This window comes from Crocuta crocuta, unplaced genomic scaffold (assembly GCF_008692635.1).
Source record: "Crocuta crocuta isolate KB4526 unplaced genomic scaffold, BGI_CrCroc_1.0 scaffold343, whole genome shotgun sequence".
NCBI classification, from domain to species: Eukaryota; Metazoa; Chordata; class Mammalia; order Carnivora; family Hyaenidae; genus Crocuta; species Crocuta crocuta.
The window spans coordinates 6,186,635-6,204,412 of record NW_027532679.1 but is presented as its reverse complement, the minus strand read 5'-3'; the positions used below and the strand labels follow the sequence as shown (position 1 = coordinate 6,204,412).

General features: G+C 35.3%; 1 protein-coding gene across 2 annotated transcripts in view; it reads left to right on the top strand.

Annotated features, from left to right (window-relative positions):
- The window catches only part of LOC144245381 (gamma-aminobutyric acid receptor subunit beta-2-like), a 188,846-nt gene extending 171,310 nt beyond the window's left edge, over window positions 1–17,536 (top strand). The window contains exons 7-8 of one of the 2 annotated variants that reach the window (XR_013339235.1): window positions 14,385–14,473; window positions 17,249–17,536. Coding sequence is in view for 1 of the 2 variants with exons in the window: in XM_077780772.1 (XP_077636898.1) it covers window positions 17,249–17,250 (2 nt within the window). In the remaining variant the exon portion in view is untranslated. The remainder of the gene's footprint in view (window positions 1–14,384; window positions 14,474–17,248) is intronic. The other variant, XM_077780772.1, reaches the window with a different exon arrangement.
- Window positions 17,537–17,778: the final 242 nt, after the last annotated feature.

Genomic DNA, 17,778 nt, shown 5'->3' with positions numbered 1-17,778 from the left:
CCTTCCACCAACCTGGTCATCAAAGTAGACATAGTGACCATGTGGCTACTCTTCTAAGCTAGATTTTCCAGTGATTAATAAAGGTCATTGCTGTGTCTTGAGTTCCGTTTCATTGCTAGCTCCCTGGATGAAAGATTTTTAAAGTGTGTGGACTGCTAAATCATTACTTTATTTACAAGTAGCAAAAGATTTAATTCTCTGGCTAAAAGACTCTAAGTATCTGGTCTTGCCAAAATACCAAATTGAATGCTAAAGGAGAAAAAAGGAAAGCAGATTTTTTTGGACGGTCCACAGATGATGGGAAGTTATACAACACAATTTCCTCTAGGCAAAATGACAGATTTACAGAGCTTGGCTGCAAAGTTTCTGGCACATTTTGACAAATGGAGATGGTAGAGCTATTCACATTCTTCTTTCTAGATAGGCTATCCCAAGTCACGTATTCTTTTAAAATTATTTTCAGCTCTGCTTCCACACAAGCTAGGTCTCTCAAAACTGAAGCTAAATTCAGATTTATCACCACTGTGATTGATGGATTGAGCTAAGCCTACCTACTACTTAACAAAAGGACAAGACACCAAATAACACTTGCTCTAACACCTTATTTCTCCTTTATAGCAAATCATTCATACATACAGCCATAAAAGCACATATAATCCTGTATGCAATCTGATATTTTATTTTTCCTCTTCATTTTTGAAAAGGGAAAAAAAGCTTGTTGACAAGAATGAATTCCAATCCCATGCAGTACTAAAATAAATCTCATTTTGTTTTTTAATTATTAGCCTTAAGGTTTTTAGCGCTGCTGAGAAACTTACTATATGGAACTTTATCCGTCACGGAGTTGATAGGTAAAAACCTGCTGGATGATTTTAGACTTAAGTTGGCCAGCAGAAACAGCTTAATTTATTACAAAAGAAGAAATCTGAAGACACCAGTCAGAGATACTTATTTAACATCACTAATTACCAGGGGCGCCTGGGTGGCTTAGTCGGTTAAGCGTCCGACTTTCGCTTAGGTCATGATCTCGCGGTTCGTGGGTTCGAGCCCCGCGTCGGGCTCTGTGCTGACTGCCAGCTCAGAGCCTGGAGCCTGTTTCACTCTGTGACTCCCTCTCTCTCTGACCCTCCCCTGCTCACGCTGTCTCTCTCTCTCTCTTTCCTAGAAATAAATAAAACATTAAAAAAGAAAAAATTTAACATCAGTAATTACCTTCTCAAGCTAGGTACACTGTAAGAAAGCTACCATTTAATGTTAAATGCTGAAGAAAGACAAGAAGACAAACAAATGCACTAAAGAATATTACTTTAAAGGTTTTAAATCAATATTAACATAATTGAATTCTAAGTTAATGGAGAATAGAACAGATTTGTAATGAAAGTTCTTATGTAGCTTGGCAAATCCATTCCCAGTAACAGAAACTTTTTTTCCCAAGTATATCAGCTCTCTAATTTCTTTTTTTCTTCCAATAAAGAGATATAATTAACATATAACATTGTGCTCATTTAAGGTATACAAGATAATGATTTGATATATAAATATATATTGCAAAATGCTTACCATCATAATTTTAGTTAACATATATCATCTCATAATATTTTTTCTTTTTTTTTTTTTACAAATAGTTTATTGTCAAATTAGTTTCCACATAACACTCAGTGCTCATCCCCACAAGTGTCCTCCTCCATGCCCATCCCCCCCATCCATCCATCCTCAGTTTTTGTCAGCATTCAAGAATCATATTTTTTTCTTATGATAAGAAATTTTAAGATCCACTCTCTTGGCAACTTTCTAATATAGTTGTATTTTACACATACAAAAACTTATAGTGTTGTTAACTATAGTCACCGTGCTGAACATTACATTCCAAAGTTATTCATCTTGTAACTGGAGGTTTGTACTTTTTGGCCCCCTTCACTCATTTCCCCACCCCATAACACCCATCTGTGGCAACCACCAATCTGTTCTCTGTTCCCTGAGTTCAGATTTGTTAGATTCCACATGTAAGTGACATCATATAGTATTTGTCTTCTCTGCCAGTATGAGCTTTTATTACATTCTCTTTCAATTTCTCTCTCTCAGAGATAAAGAGGCAGAGAGAAATCTCATTTTCTCCCATTATAAATTAGGTTTTTATTACATGTTATTTCAGTGATCAGACAATATTATTTCTTCTCTTTAGTTTAAAGGAAAATGCAAATCAGTCTCGTATAAATGTTACCTTTATAAAAGGAAAGATTTTCACTCATGTGTATGAGAAATCACTGCATGTGCAGATTTTAATACATATTCTTATCTACATTGTTTAAAAATAGAACTGCTATTTAAAGTATTATTGTTAGGGAAAAAAATGTTCCTCTTAAAACACCTTAATTGAGAACAATTCAGTGGTCTCTCAGCAGGAGCTGCCAGTTTCCCTGCAGGAAATCTATTTTACAGAATAGATTTGGGTATGCTAATATGTTCACAGCCACACAAGAGGAACTGGGAATTTTATCAGATATTCTTAGGCAAGTTGTTCTAATAATAAAACCTAAAGTAATCTGAAAGCAGGCATCCCCAGCATTATAACTTGCCAGTGCACACCTGCAAGCCCACCGGGACCCATAGGCATGATATAGTTAATATTTATAATTGGGTTCTTTAGAAAAGAGAACTGAGGACACTTTGTCATAAAAATAAAAGTTGCTATACAGGACTCTACATTTTACTCTCCAACACATTTCTTTTTTTTTTTAATTTTTATGTTTATTTATTTTGAGAGAGAGAGAGAGGGAGGAGAGAGGGAGAGACAGCAGGGGAGGGGCAGAGAGAAAGCGAGAGGGAGAAACAGAATCTGAAGCAGGCTCCAGGCCGTCAGCACAGAGCCAGATTAGGGCCTGGGAATCACAAACCGCAAGATCATGGCCTGAGCCAAAGTCAGATGCTTAACAGACTGAGCCACACAGGTGCCCCTCAGACACATTTCTAACATGAAAACCTTACCACAGAAAGAGATGGAATAAACAGCCATCTCTCAATTCAGAAATTTGGAAGACATAACTATCTAATGCCTCACTCCACTTAATGGAGTTCTACAAGAACCTCATTAAAATGTTTCTTCGCTTCTTCTCTTGTCCACCCCACAAATACTTCTCTAGCCTCATCCTTTATATATAAGAGCTTCTTATATATAAGAGCTTCTGATACTGGCACAGAAAAGTGAAATGCCTCCCCCAAAACCAGGTGGAATGTACAACTAAGTCAACCAGGTGGAAGGAGTATGCGCCATCTGTAGCAGGGAGCTTCTATTAGAAAGATAGGGATTTTTTGTGTGTGTTTGTTTTATTTTGTTTCATTTTTTCAAGAGAAATTATAAATCTCCCATTTCTTAAGTGTTAGCAATAAGTAATGTCTGCAGGCCAAGCTGGACTTGAAGATCCATGGTTGGCAGCTGCTGACATTACAGCTCCTTGCTTTTAGGTTTTTGTATCTTCCTTGTTATTTCTAAAACATGGATCTTTCTAAAACCATGCCTTTCATTACACCTTCCTGTTCAAGAACTTAAGACAATTTCCATGGCCAAAAATATCAAACCAGAACTGTTTTTCCAGTGCTCAAGGTCTTAAGTGTCCAGTTTTGACTTAAATAATTATTTGAGATTTATCTAATAAGTAATGAAGAATCCATCAGAGGCTTGCAAATATAAAGTGACAAAGTCGTTACTGTATTTAGGTAATATACTTATGACCTGAGGTGGATGGCTTTCAGACACTGATTATGACATAGGATGGAAAATTAACTTTATCAGCACTATCAATGCATCTACTTTAGGCAGGAAAAAAAATGAACTGACAGATTGGGAAGTTGGGGAGGAGTAGAAAACCTGATGCAGTTAGAAAAGTATCCATAAACTTTGAGAAATAAAAGCAGTTTGGTTACCAGAAGTATCAGTAATGGAAACAGTTTTGGGAGCTTATGGAGCTGTTTTCTCTGCAGTCTGACAATTTATCCATTTAAAGGACAGCTCATTTCACTTACTGTGTGCAAGGTATTGTGTTAGCAATGCTTTTCTGTTTCATGTGCATTTTCTCATTTAACATTTGTAGTAGCCTTGTGAGTTGGGAGAGGTATTATGATCTCCATTTTGTTTATGAGAAACGGCTATCTAAGAGAAACTATGGCTTATCTAAAGCCACAGTTTTTATTGGAAGTTGAATCTGAAGTGATATACCTGTTTCTACATCCTATTTAGTAAAAAAAAAACATTATTTCACCAGTTCTGCAAGGGCAGATGCTTTGGGCACTACAGACATATGCTGCATTTGACATCCCATCTCCTAACCTATAACACCCAACACTGTGGCACAGAAGTCTCTAACCAAATCACTGGCCTGTAATTCTCCATTCCTTGTCCCTTTAATTGACTCTCCTGCAGTTAATTCCATGAAAGTGTCAGTGCTTTGTAGAAATGTGTGCCTAGTTGTTCTCCCTTTCCAACTGTTATGGTTTTTTCCTCTGTACTTGGTCTTTTAATATTTTAGGTGATGGGAATATGTGTGGGGAGGGTTTGCATATGAGAACTGGGTCATAAATTAAACAGGATATTTGTGTGAAATGAGGTCACAAAGTTAAAGCAGACTTTGGCTGGGGCAGGGGAGCTTAGACTTCCCCATGCATATTAGACAGTAGATCTGGGATTTTTACCTCAAATACTGTGTGTGCAGTGAAATGAATCTCTGCTGAGTTGCCTGACTACAGATGTACTACGAAGTTTCATTTCAGATGAATCCTGAAAATTTTCCATTAAAATGCCTCCTTATCTTTGGTAGAGACATTTAATCCTGTGAAATTCTGTTGACTATTTCCTGGTGTTAATGTTTTGAAGCTAAAGTTGGTCTTTGAATGTATATGTGATTCCCACTGAACTTTGAAACTGCTGTAACATTTTCTGACACTCAAAGTGATATTTCTTGAGGTGTTTTAAATATGGGGGAAATTAGGCTTTAAATAATGCATCTGAGAAAGATACCACCTATCATAAATGCACGTGTGCATATGGATTGTGCTGTAATAAGAACTAGGGAGGGGATGGGATTGAATTAAATACAACAAATGAACCAGAAATTATAATGTACTAATTGCAGAGGACTGAAATAAGATAACAATTTCTAGTCACTTATTTTGGAATGAAAACAAAAATTGCTAACTCACAGTATTTTAGTAAACTCATAATACATGATTGGTTATTTTTAACATTCTATTTGAGTTTTCAACAATAAAAATAATACCTAACATTGATCAAGCTCTTAACATGTGCCAGGTCTCATGCTGATCATTTTCATGGGGATTATCTCATTATGTCTTCACGGCAGCCCCATGTGTTTGAATTCAGTTATAGCATTTTTATGTGTTTTTTGAACCATAATATACAGAAATTTCCACCATGCTTACTACTTGAAATTTATAAAAATTCTACTTTGTGAGGTTAAAAATTTTCAAGGAATAGAGAACTTAATACTGACTATTGATATCAAGAGGTTCCCAATCAGAATCTTGAAAAAATAATAAATTAGAAAATGTGTTTATCATTTTTTCTAGATTTTTCCCCATATAAGTGGAACATACCTTACAGCAATATCTGAAAGGGTACTTGAAACAATATTTTGGTAGTCTTTTTCAACAACAAAGTGGATAATGACCAATTTGTCCTGATAACCAGGCCCTGATTTTTCTATTAAAAATGGAGCAGCATTCATTCATTCATGTATGCATACATTCTTTCAATTAAGAACTAATTGATCACTTATCATGTGCTAAGTAGGACAATAATGAATGTTATTCCTGCTCTTAAGGTAACCAGATGACTGGCATTTGAATAGAAATTTTTCTTTGGTTAAATTAGATCTCTGCTGATTTTGCTCAGATAATGTCAAATGATTGCTTCTAAATTTATCGTCCTTTGTGCACATATACTTGAATGAGATTCAAGTATCCAAATGTGGAGAACAATCACTTGCCTATTTCATAGCTAACAGCAATGGAAACATAGAAACCCTTGGATGATAGAGAGATAATAGATATTCTTTGGTCACTGCTTCATCAGCAGCATTCTGCCTTGGAGCTGACTGTGCCAGTCATACTTTTCATTTTAGATGCAGTTTTGAAAGAGATTCCCTTTCTATAACTCTCATTTCCTTTCGAAATGGTTTATTGTATTCTCTAGAATCTAGGTTACTTTTTATAACACTGAGTCTCTGGGGAATTGGGCAGAACAAAATGCTCCCTGATATAAAAGTGCCAGCTTAGCTGGCTTTCAGGACTCATTCTAGATACATTGTGAACTTTTAATGCCAACTCACTGGACACACCTGAAGTACCGACTATTTGTCAGGTACAGGCAAAAGGCCCACCTAAGCGTAGCCCCAGCTCTAAGGAGTGTCCCGAGTTGTATAACATGGTCAGATTCCAAAGATAGAAAGGTTGTTCACAAATCTCACTTTGCAACAAGAAAAAAATAAAATAACATTATTAATTCTCAACGTCTTCATTACACTGCTTTCTCAGAGGCTCACGTGCATCTTAAACAAGGCAGTTCATAGGAGAAGCCCAAAAGCACAATGAATAAGAAAACACTTGGAGATAGATAGGCAAAGGAGAATCCTGGTTCTGCTACTGCCTAGTTGATTAGAGATTAGAGCAGATATTTTAACCTCTCTCCATCCCTAATTCTTCATCTTTAAAATTGTAATGATAATAATATTTTTCTAAAAGGTTTATTTAATGTGCATAAAAATGCCCAATTATTAAAAATGACTCTAGGTTACTTACATGTGGTGGTAGCAGCAGCAACAGTGAAGTATTAGATTAATGAAGTCATTTTATATGTATTAGAGTGATTCAGCCACATAACACTACTATATTAAAAAGTATTTCAGAAAATAAGCCAAACAGGGCATGAAGTAATTGCCAAACAAATGGAAATACTTTGTAAAAATGCCAAACTTTATTTTCAAGTTATTCAGGAAAGGGAGAATTAATAGAGGTTAAAGAGATCAAGGCTTACTGTAGAAAGCCATTTAATTTGGGCCATAAAAGCTTAACACATGAGAAAAACTTGTTGACTCGGATATTCTTACCACCACCACCCCTGCCCACATTTAAGTAGGGCATGTTTTAGAACCAAGGAACACTGGGATATGAACCTTGGCTTTCTAATCCTAAGTCTGTGGTCAAAAGTATTGCCTTATTCTTTCTACTAACTCTCCTTAACAAATAGTTTCTCTTTAGCTATTTCTCGGAGCTTCTCTTAGTATCAGTAGTTTGTCTTCACATGTCTACACCTTTCTTGATCTGAAAAAGTATACATTTGTGGTAATTACTATACCCCTGAGGAAATTCTTGGGAGTAATAGTAGATTGTGAAAGCATCTTCTAATAAAGAAGATTTTCTTGATCAAAGCTTTAAAAATTACTTAATAAATTGTTCTGGGCAAGTCACTTTGTCCTATAGGATAAATGTTCTTTATAGAATTTTAAACATTAAGCAGAATAGTATTTCTGATAGATTTACTACACTTTTACTAGCAAATTTGAGAATTATATTCAAGAAAGAAATGCTTAAAAGTAGATTTTTTTCCTGTTGATTAAGAAAATAAGTGCCTAATTATCAGTCCTGCCAGCAGAATCTAGTATATATATTTAAGGCAAAGCTGGGTCAAAAATTACTTTTCTGGGGTTCCTGGATGGCTCTGTTGGTTAAGCTTCCAACTTCTGATTTTGGCTCAGGTCATGATCCTGCAGTTTGAGTTCGAGCTCCGCATCAGGCCCACACTACTGGTGCAGACCCTGTTTGGGATTCTCTCTCTGTCTCTCTCAGCCCTTCGCCTGTTCTTGCCTGAAAAAGCTCTCTCTTGCTCTCTCAAAATAAATGAATACACATTAAATTATTTTAAGTTACTTTTCTATTTTTCACCTTAAGGTAGTCTGTAAGTGTATCTACATGTAGAGAAGTATAACCAAATATAAAAGATGTAGATGGGGCAGATAAATTTTAAGACCACTTTATATCCAAAATTTTACATTTAAACATTCAATCTATCTATAAATATTTTGGAATGTTGCCGTTTTTATTTATGTATTTATTTGTTTGTTTAAAGTTTATGTATTTATTTTTGAGACAGAAAGAGCAAGGGAGGGGCAGAGAAAGAGGGAGAAAGGGAATCCCAAGCAAGCTCTGCACTGTGATGTGGGGCTCCACGCAGGGCTCAAATCCACGAAACCGGGAGATCATGACCTGAACTGAAATCAAGAGTTAGATACTTAACCCACTGAGCCGCCCACGTGCCCTGGGATGTTGCCCTTTTTAAATTGAACATAGAGAATTCAGTGCCATTCATTTTGTTTTTATCAAGAACCTTTTATGTCCCAGGCACTGTTCTAGCAATTGCGGTAATATGGTGAACAAAACAAAGAGGAAAATAAACCAAACACTACATCATATAAAGTCTCCTTCTTTGGTTATCACAATGTACAGATTATTTTCCTTTAACACATAGGTTTTGAGGAAAACCTTATAGAAATTAAAAAATAATATTATCAATATTACACATGTATATATACGTGTATGTATATATATGTGTATATATATATACACACACACATGCATTTTCCTATGTTGATTTTTATATATGCAGATAATCGCATTTTTTAATTTACCACTCAGTATACCTACATGAAAATTGAAGTTGTATGAATTATAAATAATGTAACTGGATAAATGTTATTGCATGATTACATATTTACAGAATGAATGTTTAATGCATTATATATATTTTTAAATATGTGATTTTTATCACCTGAATAAAATGTAAAGCAGAGAAAAATAAGTTTTACTAAAATAGTATAGTATTCCTCTTCAACTTACTAAGACAAAATAAAACAAAAAGAGCAAGTAAACAAGCCATAGACTGTTTACTACTAAGGCAAAGATGTATTTCCAGAACCTAGCTTTTTTGTAAATAAAGTTTGTCACTTTCCATATAAAGGAAGAGAAATTAATTAATAGTTGAAAGCGTCATATCCTACAGAAACAGTATGATTCAGTTGTAACACCAAAGATAAGGACTATTTTTAAAACATAAGTGAATACTATTATTATACCTAACAATTTACAGTAATTTCTTAATATCAAAAATTCAGCATTCAAATATATTTATCTCCCTTTTTAAATAATTTGTTCAGATCCAAATGAGAATCATGCAATTTTAATTATTTCAGTCTCTTAACTAACTCTTAATCTATAATTTCTTGCCACCTTGTCTTTTTTTCTTATAATTTTTATTGAAAAACCAGCTATATTTTCTTTCAGAGTTTTCCTGTAGCTTAAAAGATTGCTGATTACCTTCCTGTGCTATCTTAACATGTTCTTATCTATTATCTTTCTTTCTATTTTTCATAGTTTGTATGTTTCAATTCAACCTAAGGCTTAATCAAATTCAGTTTATTATTTTTTTGGCAAAATACTTCATAGTGAAAATTGTCTTTGTATCAGGAAATATATAACATTTGGTTGACTCTCTTTGTGATGTTAACAGCCTAAATTTTACTTCATTAAAACTTGAAGAATTATCATGTTCCTATATCATTATTCTATCTTAATTCATTAGCTGGAATATTTGTATAGAAAAACAATCCCTTTATATTAATGATTTGATTACCTTGAAAATAGAAAAGGCAGAATAAATGCTTTATTTTTCCTCTCTATTTACCCTTTTGTAAAATGATGAGTTGACTCCCTAATAATCTCCAATGTTGACCATAGAAGGGCTTCTGTGTGTGTGTGTATGTGTGTGTGTGTGTGTGTGTGTGTGAGAGAGAGAGAGAGAGAGGAGAGAGAGAGAGAGAGAGAACAGCTCAGAGATTTAAACATACTACAAGTTTTTTTGATTGATTGCAGAGAGAGAGAGAGAGAGAACAGCTCAGAGATTTAAACATACTACAAGTTTTTTGATCAATTGCAGGTACCATCTTTGTTGATGTTCAAGGTACCTCTTTCTTTTTGCCATTGGGAGCATCTTTAAATTGACACCTTTCTTACATACCCTAGTTTGGTTTTGTTTCTTTCATTTATCCTTTTGCTGGTTCCTTCCTTGCTTTGTAAAATGACAAGTTATTCTAGTCTAATCTTGTATATTTCCTGCCACTGGGAATCATCTCTTTTCCTGAATAGCTGTGGTTCTTTTTCATGAGAAATGTTAGTTTGAGACTACAATCTGGGTAACAGAGGTGCTCATTGCTGTAGGGTGGGTTATCTCTTAGGCCTTTACTGTGAACAAATGTAAGAAATACCTATTCTTTTTTGAATTTTATTTCCTTTTTTTTTGAGAGAGAGAGAGAGAAAGAGAAAGGGGGGAGAGCGTGCATATGCACAAGTGAGAAGGGGAGGGACAGAGGGTAAGAGAGAATGTTAAGCAGACTCCATGCCAAGCACAGAATCCAAAGTGGGGCTCCATTTCACCATGAGATTGTGACCTCAGCCAAAATCAAGAGTCAGTCACGTAACCTACTGAGCCACCCAGGCACCCCCTTTTTGTTTTGTTTTCTTCTTTTTTAAAATATTTTTATTCATTTCTAGGAGGGAGAGAGAGAGAGAGAGACAGTGTGAGCAGGGGAGGGTCAGAGAGAGAGGGAGACACAGACTCTGAAATAGCCTTCAGGCTCTGAGCTGGCAGTTAGCACAGAGCCCGACGTGGGGCTCGAACCCACGAATCGCGACATCATGACCTAAGTGAAAGTCAGACGCCTAACCGACCAAGCCACGCAGGCGCCCCTGTTTTGTTTTCTTAAGGATAAAATATAGCATGAATTCCTACAGATTTGTCATTGTTCTTTCATCTGTAGCTCTTTCCTACCATAATGAAAACCACTATTCTCAACATTTCTGATAGTTTATAAACCAAAAATAACCCATTCATAGGATTATTATACATCTTATGAGGTTATCTAAAGTATTTCATACTGTTTGGCATATGACAAAATGTCAATAAATACACTGTTACCATTTTTCACTGTCATCATCAAATTGTAGTAAAGACATACCTGTCTTGCTGCCACCTTTATACCCTGAAAGAAATCATGTATCTTCAGGAACTGTGTGTGTGTGTGTGTGTGTGTGTGTGTGTGTGTGATGTGTCTTAGTCCCTTCAGGCTGCTATAACAGAATATTATAGCCTACGTGGCTTGTAAACAACAGACTTCTAATTCTCATGGTTCTAGAGGCCACAAGGCCAAGTTGGAGACACCAGAAGATTTAGTGTCTGCTGAGAGCCTACTTTCTGGATCATTTACAATTGTCTTCTTGCAGTTATCCTCACATGGTAAAAAGAGGCAAGGGAGCTCTCTAGTCTCTTAGGGAGGCACTAATCTCATTCATAAGGGCTCTACCTTTATGAACTAATCACCTCCCAAAGGCCCCACTTCCAAATATCATCAATCACATTAAGGATTAGGTTTCAACATTATGTGCTCTAGAAGAATGTTTCATTTCAAACTTAACTACAGTGTTATCTAAAACGGTGAAACAAATTTGATGTTCAGATAAGTTTATCAGTGTTGTTATGCAGAGATCCTAAAACTATGCACTATATTGTCAGCACTGCATAGTAGCAAAAGACTGGAAAATTACAACAGTGAGACAAAGTAACAAATATTTCAAAAATTATATTATTGAATCTTGAATACATGTACTTTTTCCTAGTGCATCTAACTTGTGAGTCTAATAGTTTGGACTAAGTATGCTTAGATGCACTAAAATGAATTAGCCCCCCCCTTTTTCAATGCAAAAAAAAAAAGAACCAGTAACACATAATGGTGCCCTAGATTTTCATTGCTAAAACATCAAAATAAAAAATTGCCACCCACAGATTTCCCAGGAGGCAAAGCTGTTTCCATGTACTTCTATATCTGGTCAAAGTTTTATGGATACAAAGGGAAAGTCCACTTAAACTAGCTCAAGTAAAGGACCTTTAAATTCATGACCACAAACTTCAAACTTTATTACTGCCGAATAATAATAGACCTGCCTGGCCTGTTCATTCTCCCTCTGTCCTAAATGACTACTTTGTGTCTCCTTCCCTCTCTTCTTACTTTCTCAACATCTCCTGCCACATTCTCACTTTCAGCTAATGATTTTGCCTCCCACTTTACTGAGAAAACTGAATCATTGTAAAAAGAACTTAGAATATTCCCACCACTACACCTATCCACCTACCAGAATCCATGCTCATACATCTGCCTTACCCCACTGGTAACCATGCTTCCATTGAATATAATTCCTTCATCATGGCCACTAAAGAAGATGACCCTAGCAATCTACCTTCTCTTTTCTATATCATCAACTTTCAGTTTTCTACGGATCACTCCCATCAATATAAACAATGCTGTTGTTATTTCTTCCAACTTTAAAAAACTAATCTTCCTTCCACCCAACAAATCCTGCTAGCTACCAAGCCACATCTCTATTCCCTTTTGTAGCAAAATGTTTTTAGTTGCCTATATTCTCATGTGATCATAGTATCATACCAGTATGCCTTTCTCTTCCACCATACCGCCAGAACTTCTGCATTTGTCATGGTTAACAGTGGTCTTCACATTGCTTACTCAAATGGGCATTCTTCAGCTTTCATCTTGTAGTTTCTACAACCTGTAACATCAGGATCATTTGGCACTGTTAATTACTCTCTGCTCCTTAATTCATTTTCCTCTGTTGACATCATTGACTGCATTCTCCCTAGATTTCCTTCTTCTATTTTTTTTTCTGTCTCCTTTGTGGTTTATTTATCTTCATCCTGAATTCTCAATAGAAGAGAACACTAAGACTCAATTCTTGTATTTCTTCCTAATCTACATCCACTTCTTTAGGTTCCTCATAAGGTTGCATGGCATTAACTATCATCAATATGCTAATTGAACCCAAATATTTATCTCTAATCCAGACTTCTCTCCCAAACAAACTTCTCTACCAGACTTTATATATCCAACTGTATGTCCCAAATATAACTCCCTATCTTCTCTCCAAAATCTGTAGTGTAGGCAGCCCTTCTTATCTCATTTAATGTCAATTCCATCTTTCCATTTGCTCAAGGCAGAAACCTTGGGATATAATTGTCCACTCTCTTTTTTTTTTTCACATATTACATAAAATCCTAATAGCTGGGTCTACAGAATATTTCTAAATGTCCACCACCTCCCACCACCTCTTTTGCTTCCACCATGCTGTAAGATACCATTATCTGTTCCTTGGATTACTATAAGAGTCTTCTGATTGTTTTCCCTTCTTCAAACTTTGTCTACCTCCATACTGATCATTCTGTACATAGAAACCAGAATAATCATTTTAATACACATGCCAGATCTTGTCATGTCTTTGCTTAAAGCCCTCACTCAGAATTTGAAACCAAACATATTATATATATGCATATTAAACTAGAGGTGGCCAGAGAACCCTTAACTTATCTCCTAGAAATTACATAAGGTCTCATAGATCATATTACAACTCTAAAAAAGTCATAAAATTTTCTGCTGTTTCTTTATTACAACAAATCTTAAAATATGATGTTCAGTTAGTCTAGTCAGCCATCTGCCTTACCCCACTGGTAACCATGCTCCCATTGAATATAATTCCATTGAATATAATTTGCTTAAATTTAGGTAGGTGTGCATATTTGAAAAAGTGTAGCAAAACATCAGTCTTCTTTTGCCTTTACCTTATCCTATTTGTTTGTATGTGTTTTGCTCTAAATTCTGGTTTTAAATTCCACTTAATTCATTCTTTCCCTTTGTGTTTGTTAAAACCATATATCCACCAGTGTGTCTTGTATTTTGGAGAAACTTAAGATGACAACAGAATAAGGAATAGGAGCTAAATGGCATGTCAACAAATTAATGGCAGAAGTCTATTTATGAATAACCCATTTTTGTGATATCAATAAGGCACTTTATAAAAGTATCATCATTCCATAAAACATGAACCAAGAGGACATATTCCTTTGTAGTATGAATTTTAAATGAAGTATCAGTTGTACATATTAAAAAATGGCAAAGCTTCCATATAAATAGAATGTCTTCCTATATCTATTAATATGTTTGATGTGATTTGAGTCCGATACTTCTTTTAATAGTCAGTTATTAATCTGTTAGATTTTCAACTATATACTAACTAAAGATGTTTTTATTTGTTTTGAATACATGCAGATGATGAGATCAATGATCTGTTATATAGATATTAATCAACAGGTTTTACTTATTCATTCAAAAACATTTATTTAGTGCCTCCAATGTACCAAGTAAAATCCTACATGTTTTATGTACCACCATGAACAGAAAAGACACATTTCTGCCCTACAGGAATGTACATCATTGTACAGAGAGCCAGACAATGGAATACATAGAGAAGCTCATTCCTGAATGATCAAGTGTAAAGAAAATTAAGCAAGGTAAAAATGTGGAGAACAACTACTATGGGGAATCTAGTTGACAACTCAAAATAAGATAGAGAGGTCAAGCTTTATTTGGAGGTCATTGAAGCTGAAACCTGAACGAGCTATACGAGTCATCCATGTAAAGAGCTCCATGAAGGGAGTGCAAGACAAGTGCTAAGCCTTCAAGACAGGGAATGAGCTTCTTGTGTCTAAAGAGCAGAGCAGGTCAGTATAGTCTGCCAAAAAGAGTAAGAGAAAATTAATAGAAGTGACTTCAAAGAGGTAGGCAGGACCAGAGTCAGATCACGTAAGGGCAGTTGTTTGTTTTATTTATTTATAAGTTAAAATAAAAAGCCACTAGAAGCTTTTGATCAGAGTATTCTTTTAAAGCTCACTGCCTACTATATATAGGGGAATACAAGTGGAAGCTGGGAAACCAGTTAGGCAGCTGTAGCAATTTGGCGGGTATGAGATGATATATTCATAGTCTATGACACTAGTACTGGGAGAGGGAGAGAATTTGATGACTATATTTTGAAGGTAGAGCCCAGAGCTAGAGTTTTATTTTGGACATACAGAAATGACAAATTTTCAAATATATATCTCATGAGCTAGAGGAGAGGTTCATTATCTTATATAGATTCCAAGAGTATAGAATCCCATAATCTATATCTATAGGAACTCTACATCTAAGAAGTCATATGTATGTCTTAGGACATTCTTGAATTTTTAAAGGAATTTTTCAAACTCTATACAGCAGAGTTTCTCTTGAAGCATGGACATGTGGTCCATGCATCAGAATCTGCTGGTACATTTATTAATGTACCTACATGATTAGCCTACACAATTAGACTCTGTAGATATGGCCCACGAATAGGCATGTTTAACAGGTCCTGGAGGTGATTTGTTGGTCACTAAAATTTGAGGATACTGTTGAGGTGAATCACTCTTTATGTCCTAGGGTTGTTATATTAAATGCCAATTTACTGTGTTGGTAATATTAGTCCTTTATTTTCCCCCTCATCTCAGAAACCATTTGTACTGTAAAATCACAGTTCTATAAATATAATATGGTTTTGAGAAAACTGCCCTTGAATTTGAAAATCAATTGAGTTTTTCTCCAGTCAGAAAATTGCCCTATTATCTGTAATTGCACAATCCTTAGGAACGAAGGAAATAAATTTTAGTAGTTTGGTGTCTTTTTGTTTTGCTTTATGAAATCTTTGTGGATAGTTTGCTTTAATGTCATATACTAAAAAATATCCAAGTTCTAGATAGAAAAAGTACTAATAAAAAAGTTGATTTGGATTGAAAGGGTCAGTACAAAGTATCATGTACACTGGACTTACCTGCTGCCAAATCAAAGGTATTACCTTAGTTTTGTTTAGACATTCAGGAAACATGTCTCTGACAAGCTGGGTTGTAAATATTTAAAGTGCAAATGCTAGAGCCGCAATTTTGGAGTCTGACAGCAGCTTGCACAAATCACCTAAACACCCGCCATCTTGAAAATTATGTTTCCTTTTGGCATTTACTGGTTTGGAATCAATGACCTAATTACTATTATGTTAGGAGAAGCATACAACTCCTATGTCTGTGAGTAACCAATTGTGGAAGAAAGAGGCTTCCACATTTTCAGACAAATTGGTTTTACCCAAATTAGAAAGCAAACTAGTAGCAAAGTAATGTATTAGGGTTGAATGCATAGATTCAGGTGACAGATTTATTCAGAATATACTTTTTTTTTTTTTTTTTTTTTTTGCCAGCACAGTGCCATTGTTTCTGGCGTAGTACCTGAATTTGAATTATTTTGGGTGCAGGAGCACACTCCCCAGTTCAGCACGTTCCTCAAGACTTATACATTACCTATTTTTTTGTCCCCTGAAGCATTTGAGAATCTTAGCCCTTATTTCACTGCCAAATGTTTTAACCCAGGTGCTGCTAGTATGAGACAGCCATTAATTCAGCTTCCTTCCTTTTCTACTCTGTTCATACCCTCTAAGAGAAAGAATACTACTCTATCACATATTGAAGATTGTGCGCATTATTTACTGAAGATAGACATTAAATGATTTATCCAATTCTGCATCCCACAGAGTAAGAACTTAGTAGCTTTTGCACAGTAAATGAACAACTGCTTTCTAACTTGAACAGAACCTAAAAATTGCATTTGGAAGCTTAATTTTTAAACTGTAGATAATTTAAAAATAAAACTAAAAATTTTGCTTTAGCTATAGATACCAGTAATCAGAATAATGATATTCAGGCATCATTAAACTAGTGTGCTAATTTTTTTAGTTTTTTTCTAGTTCTTAGAACAACATGGAAAACATGTGTCATTATTTGCTTTTTTAGAGGAGGTAGGCTCTAGAGACATAGTTGGAAGTAGGCAATATTTGAATAAAAACTCATCTGTATTTGTTTTACTAGACCATGTTCAAGTGCAAGGTAGCAGATTTGTATTATTTATTGCTCAGTAACAAATTACCCTAAAGCTTAGCTGCTTTGAAGGGCAGACATTTATTGTCTCATAGCTTCTGAAGGTCAGAAATCACAAATCAGTTAGATAGGTCATCCTGGCTCAGGGTTTCTCATGAGGTGTAGTCAGGCTATTGGCAGGGCTGTGGTCTCATCTGAAGACTCACCTGGGTAATGACTCATTTTTTAAGCTCACTCACAGAATTGTGGCAGGTCTGAGACCCTCACAGTGTTTCTATTTGACTGAGGGCCACAGTTTCTCAGTCAGCTGGAGTCCTCCCTCTGTTTCTCACCATGTTGGTCTCTCCACAGAACAGCTTACAATATATTGGAACCTGAAGAAGTGAAGGAGAAAGAGAGAGACAGAGAGAGTACATTCAAGACAGAAGCCTCAGTCTTTTTATAACCTGATCTCAGAAGAGACATCTTATATTTTCTTCTGTATTCTATATCCCAGAAGTGTGTCACTAAATCCAACCCACACTCCAGGAGACAGAAATTAAGCTTCATTATTTATGGGTAGCAATATCAAAGAATTTGTGAACATTTCATTAAAATCACCAAAGCAAGCTAATTCTGTATTCAGTTTGGAAAACAAAAGCAAACAAATAATAATAATAATAATAAACTATACAGACATAAGAATGCTGTCCTGAGCTTGGTTGAATTTAGGTCATATCTTGATAATTATTTAGTTTTAAGTGTGTTCCACATGTTCTATATTTCATCTTTGGTGTCAACATTTTAAAAATTATATTTAAGGAATAATTTTTCTCAAGCTGAGAATATAATCAGTAGTTTAGAAAAGAGCAGATTTGCGTCAATTTAGTCAAGGCTTCAGG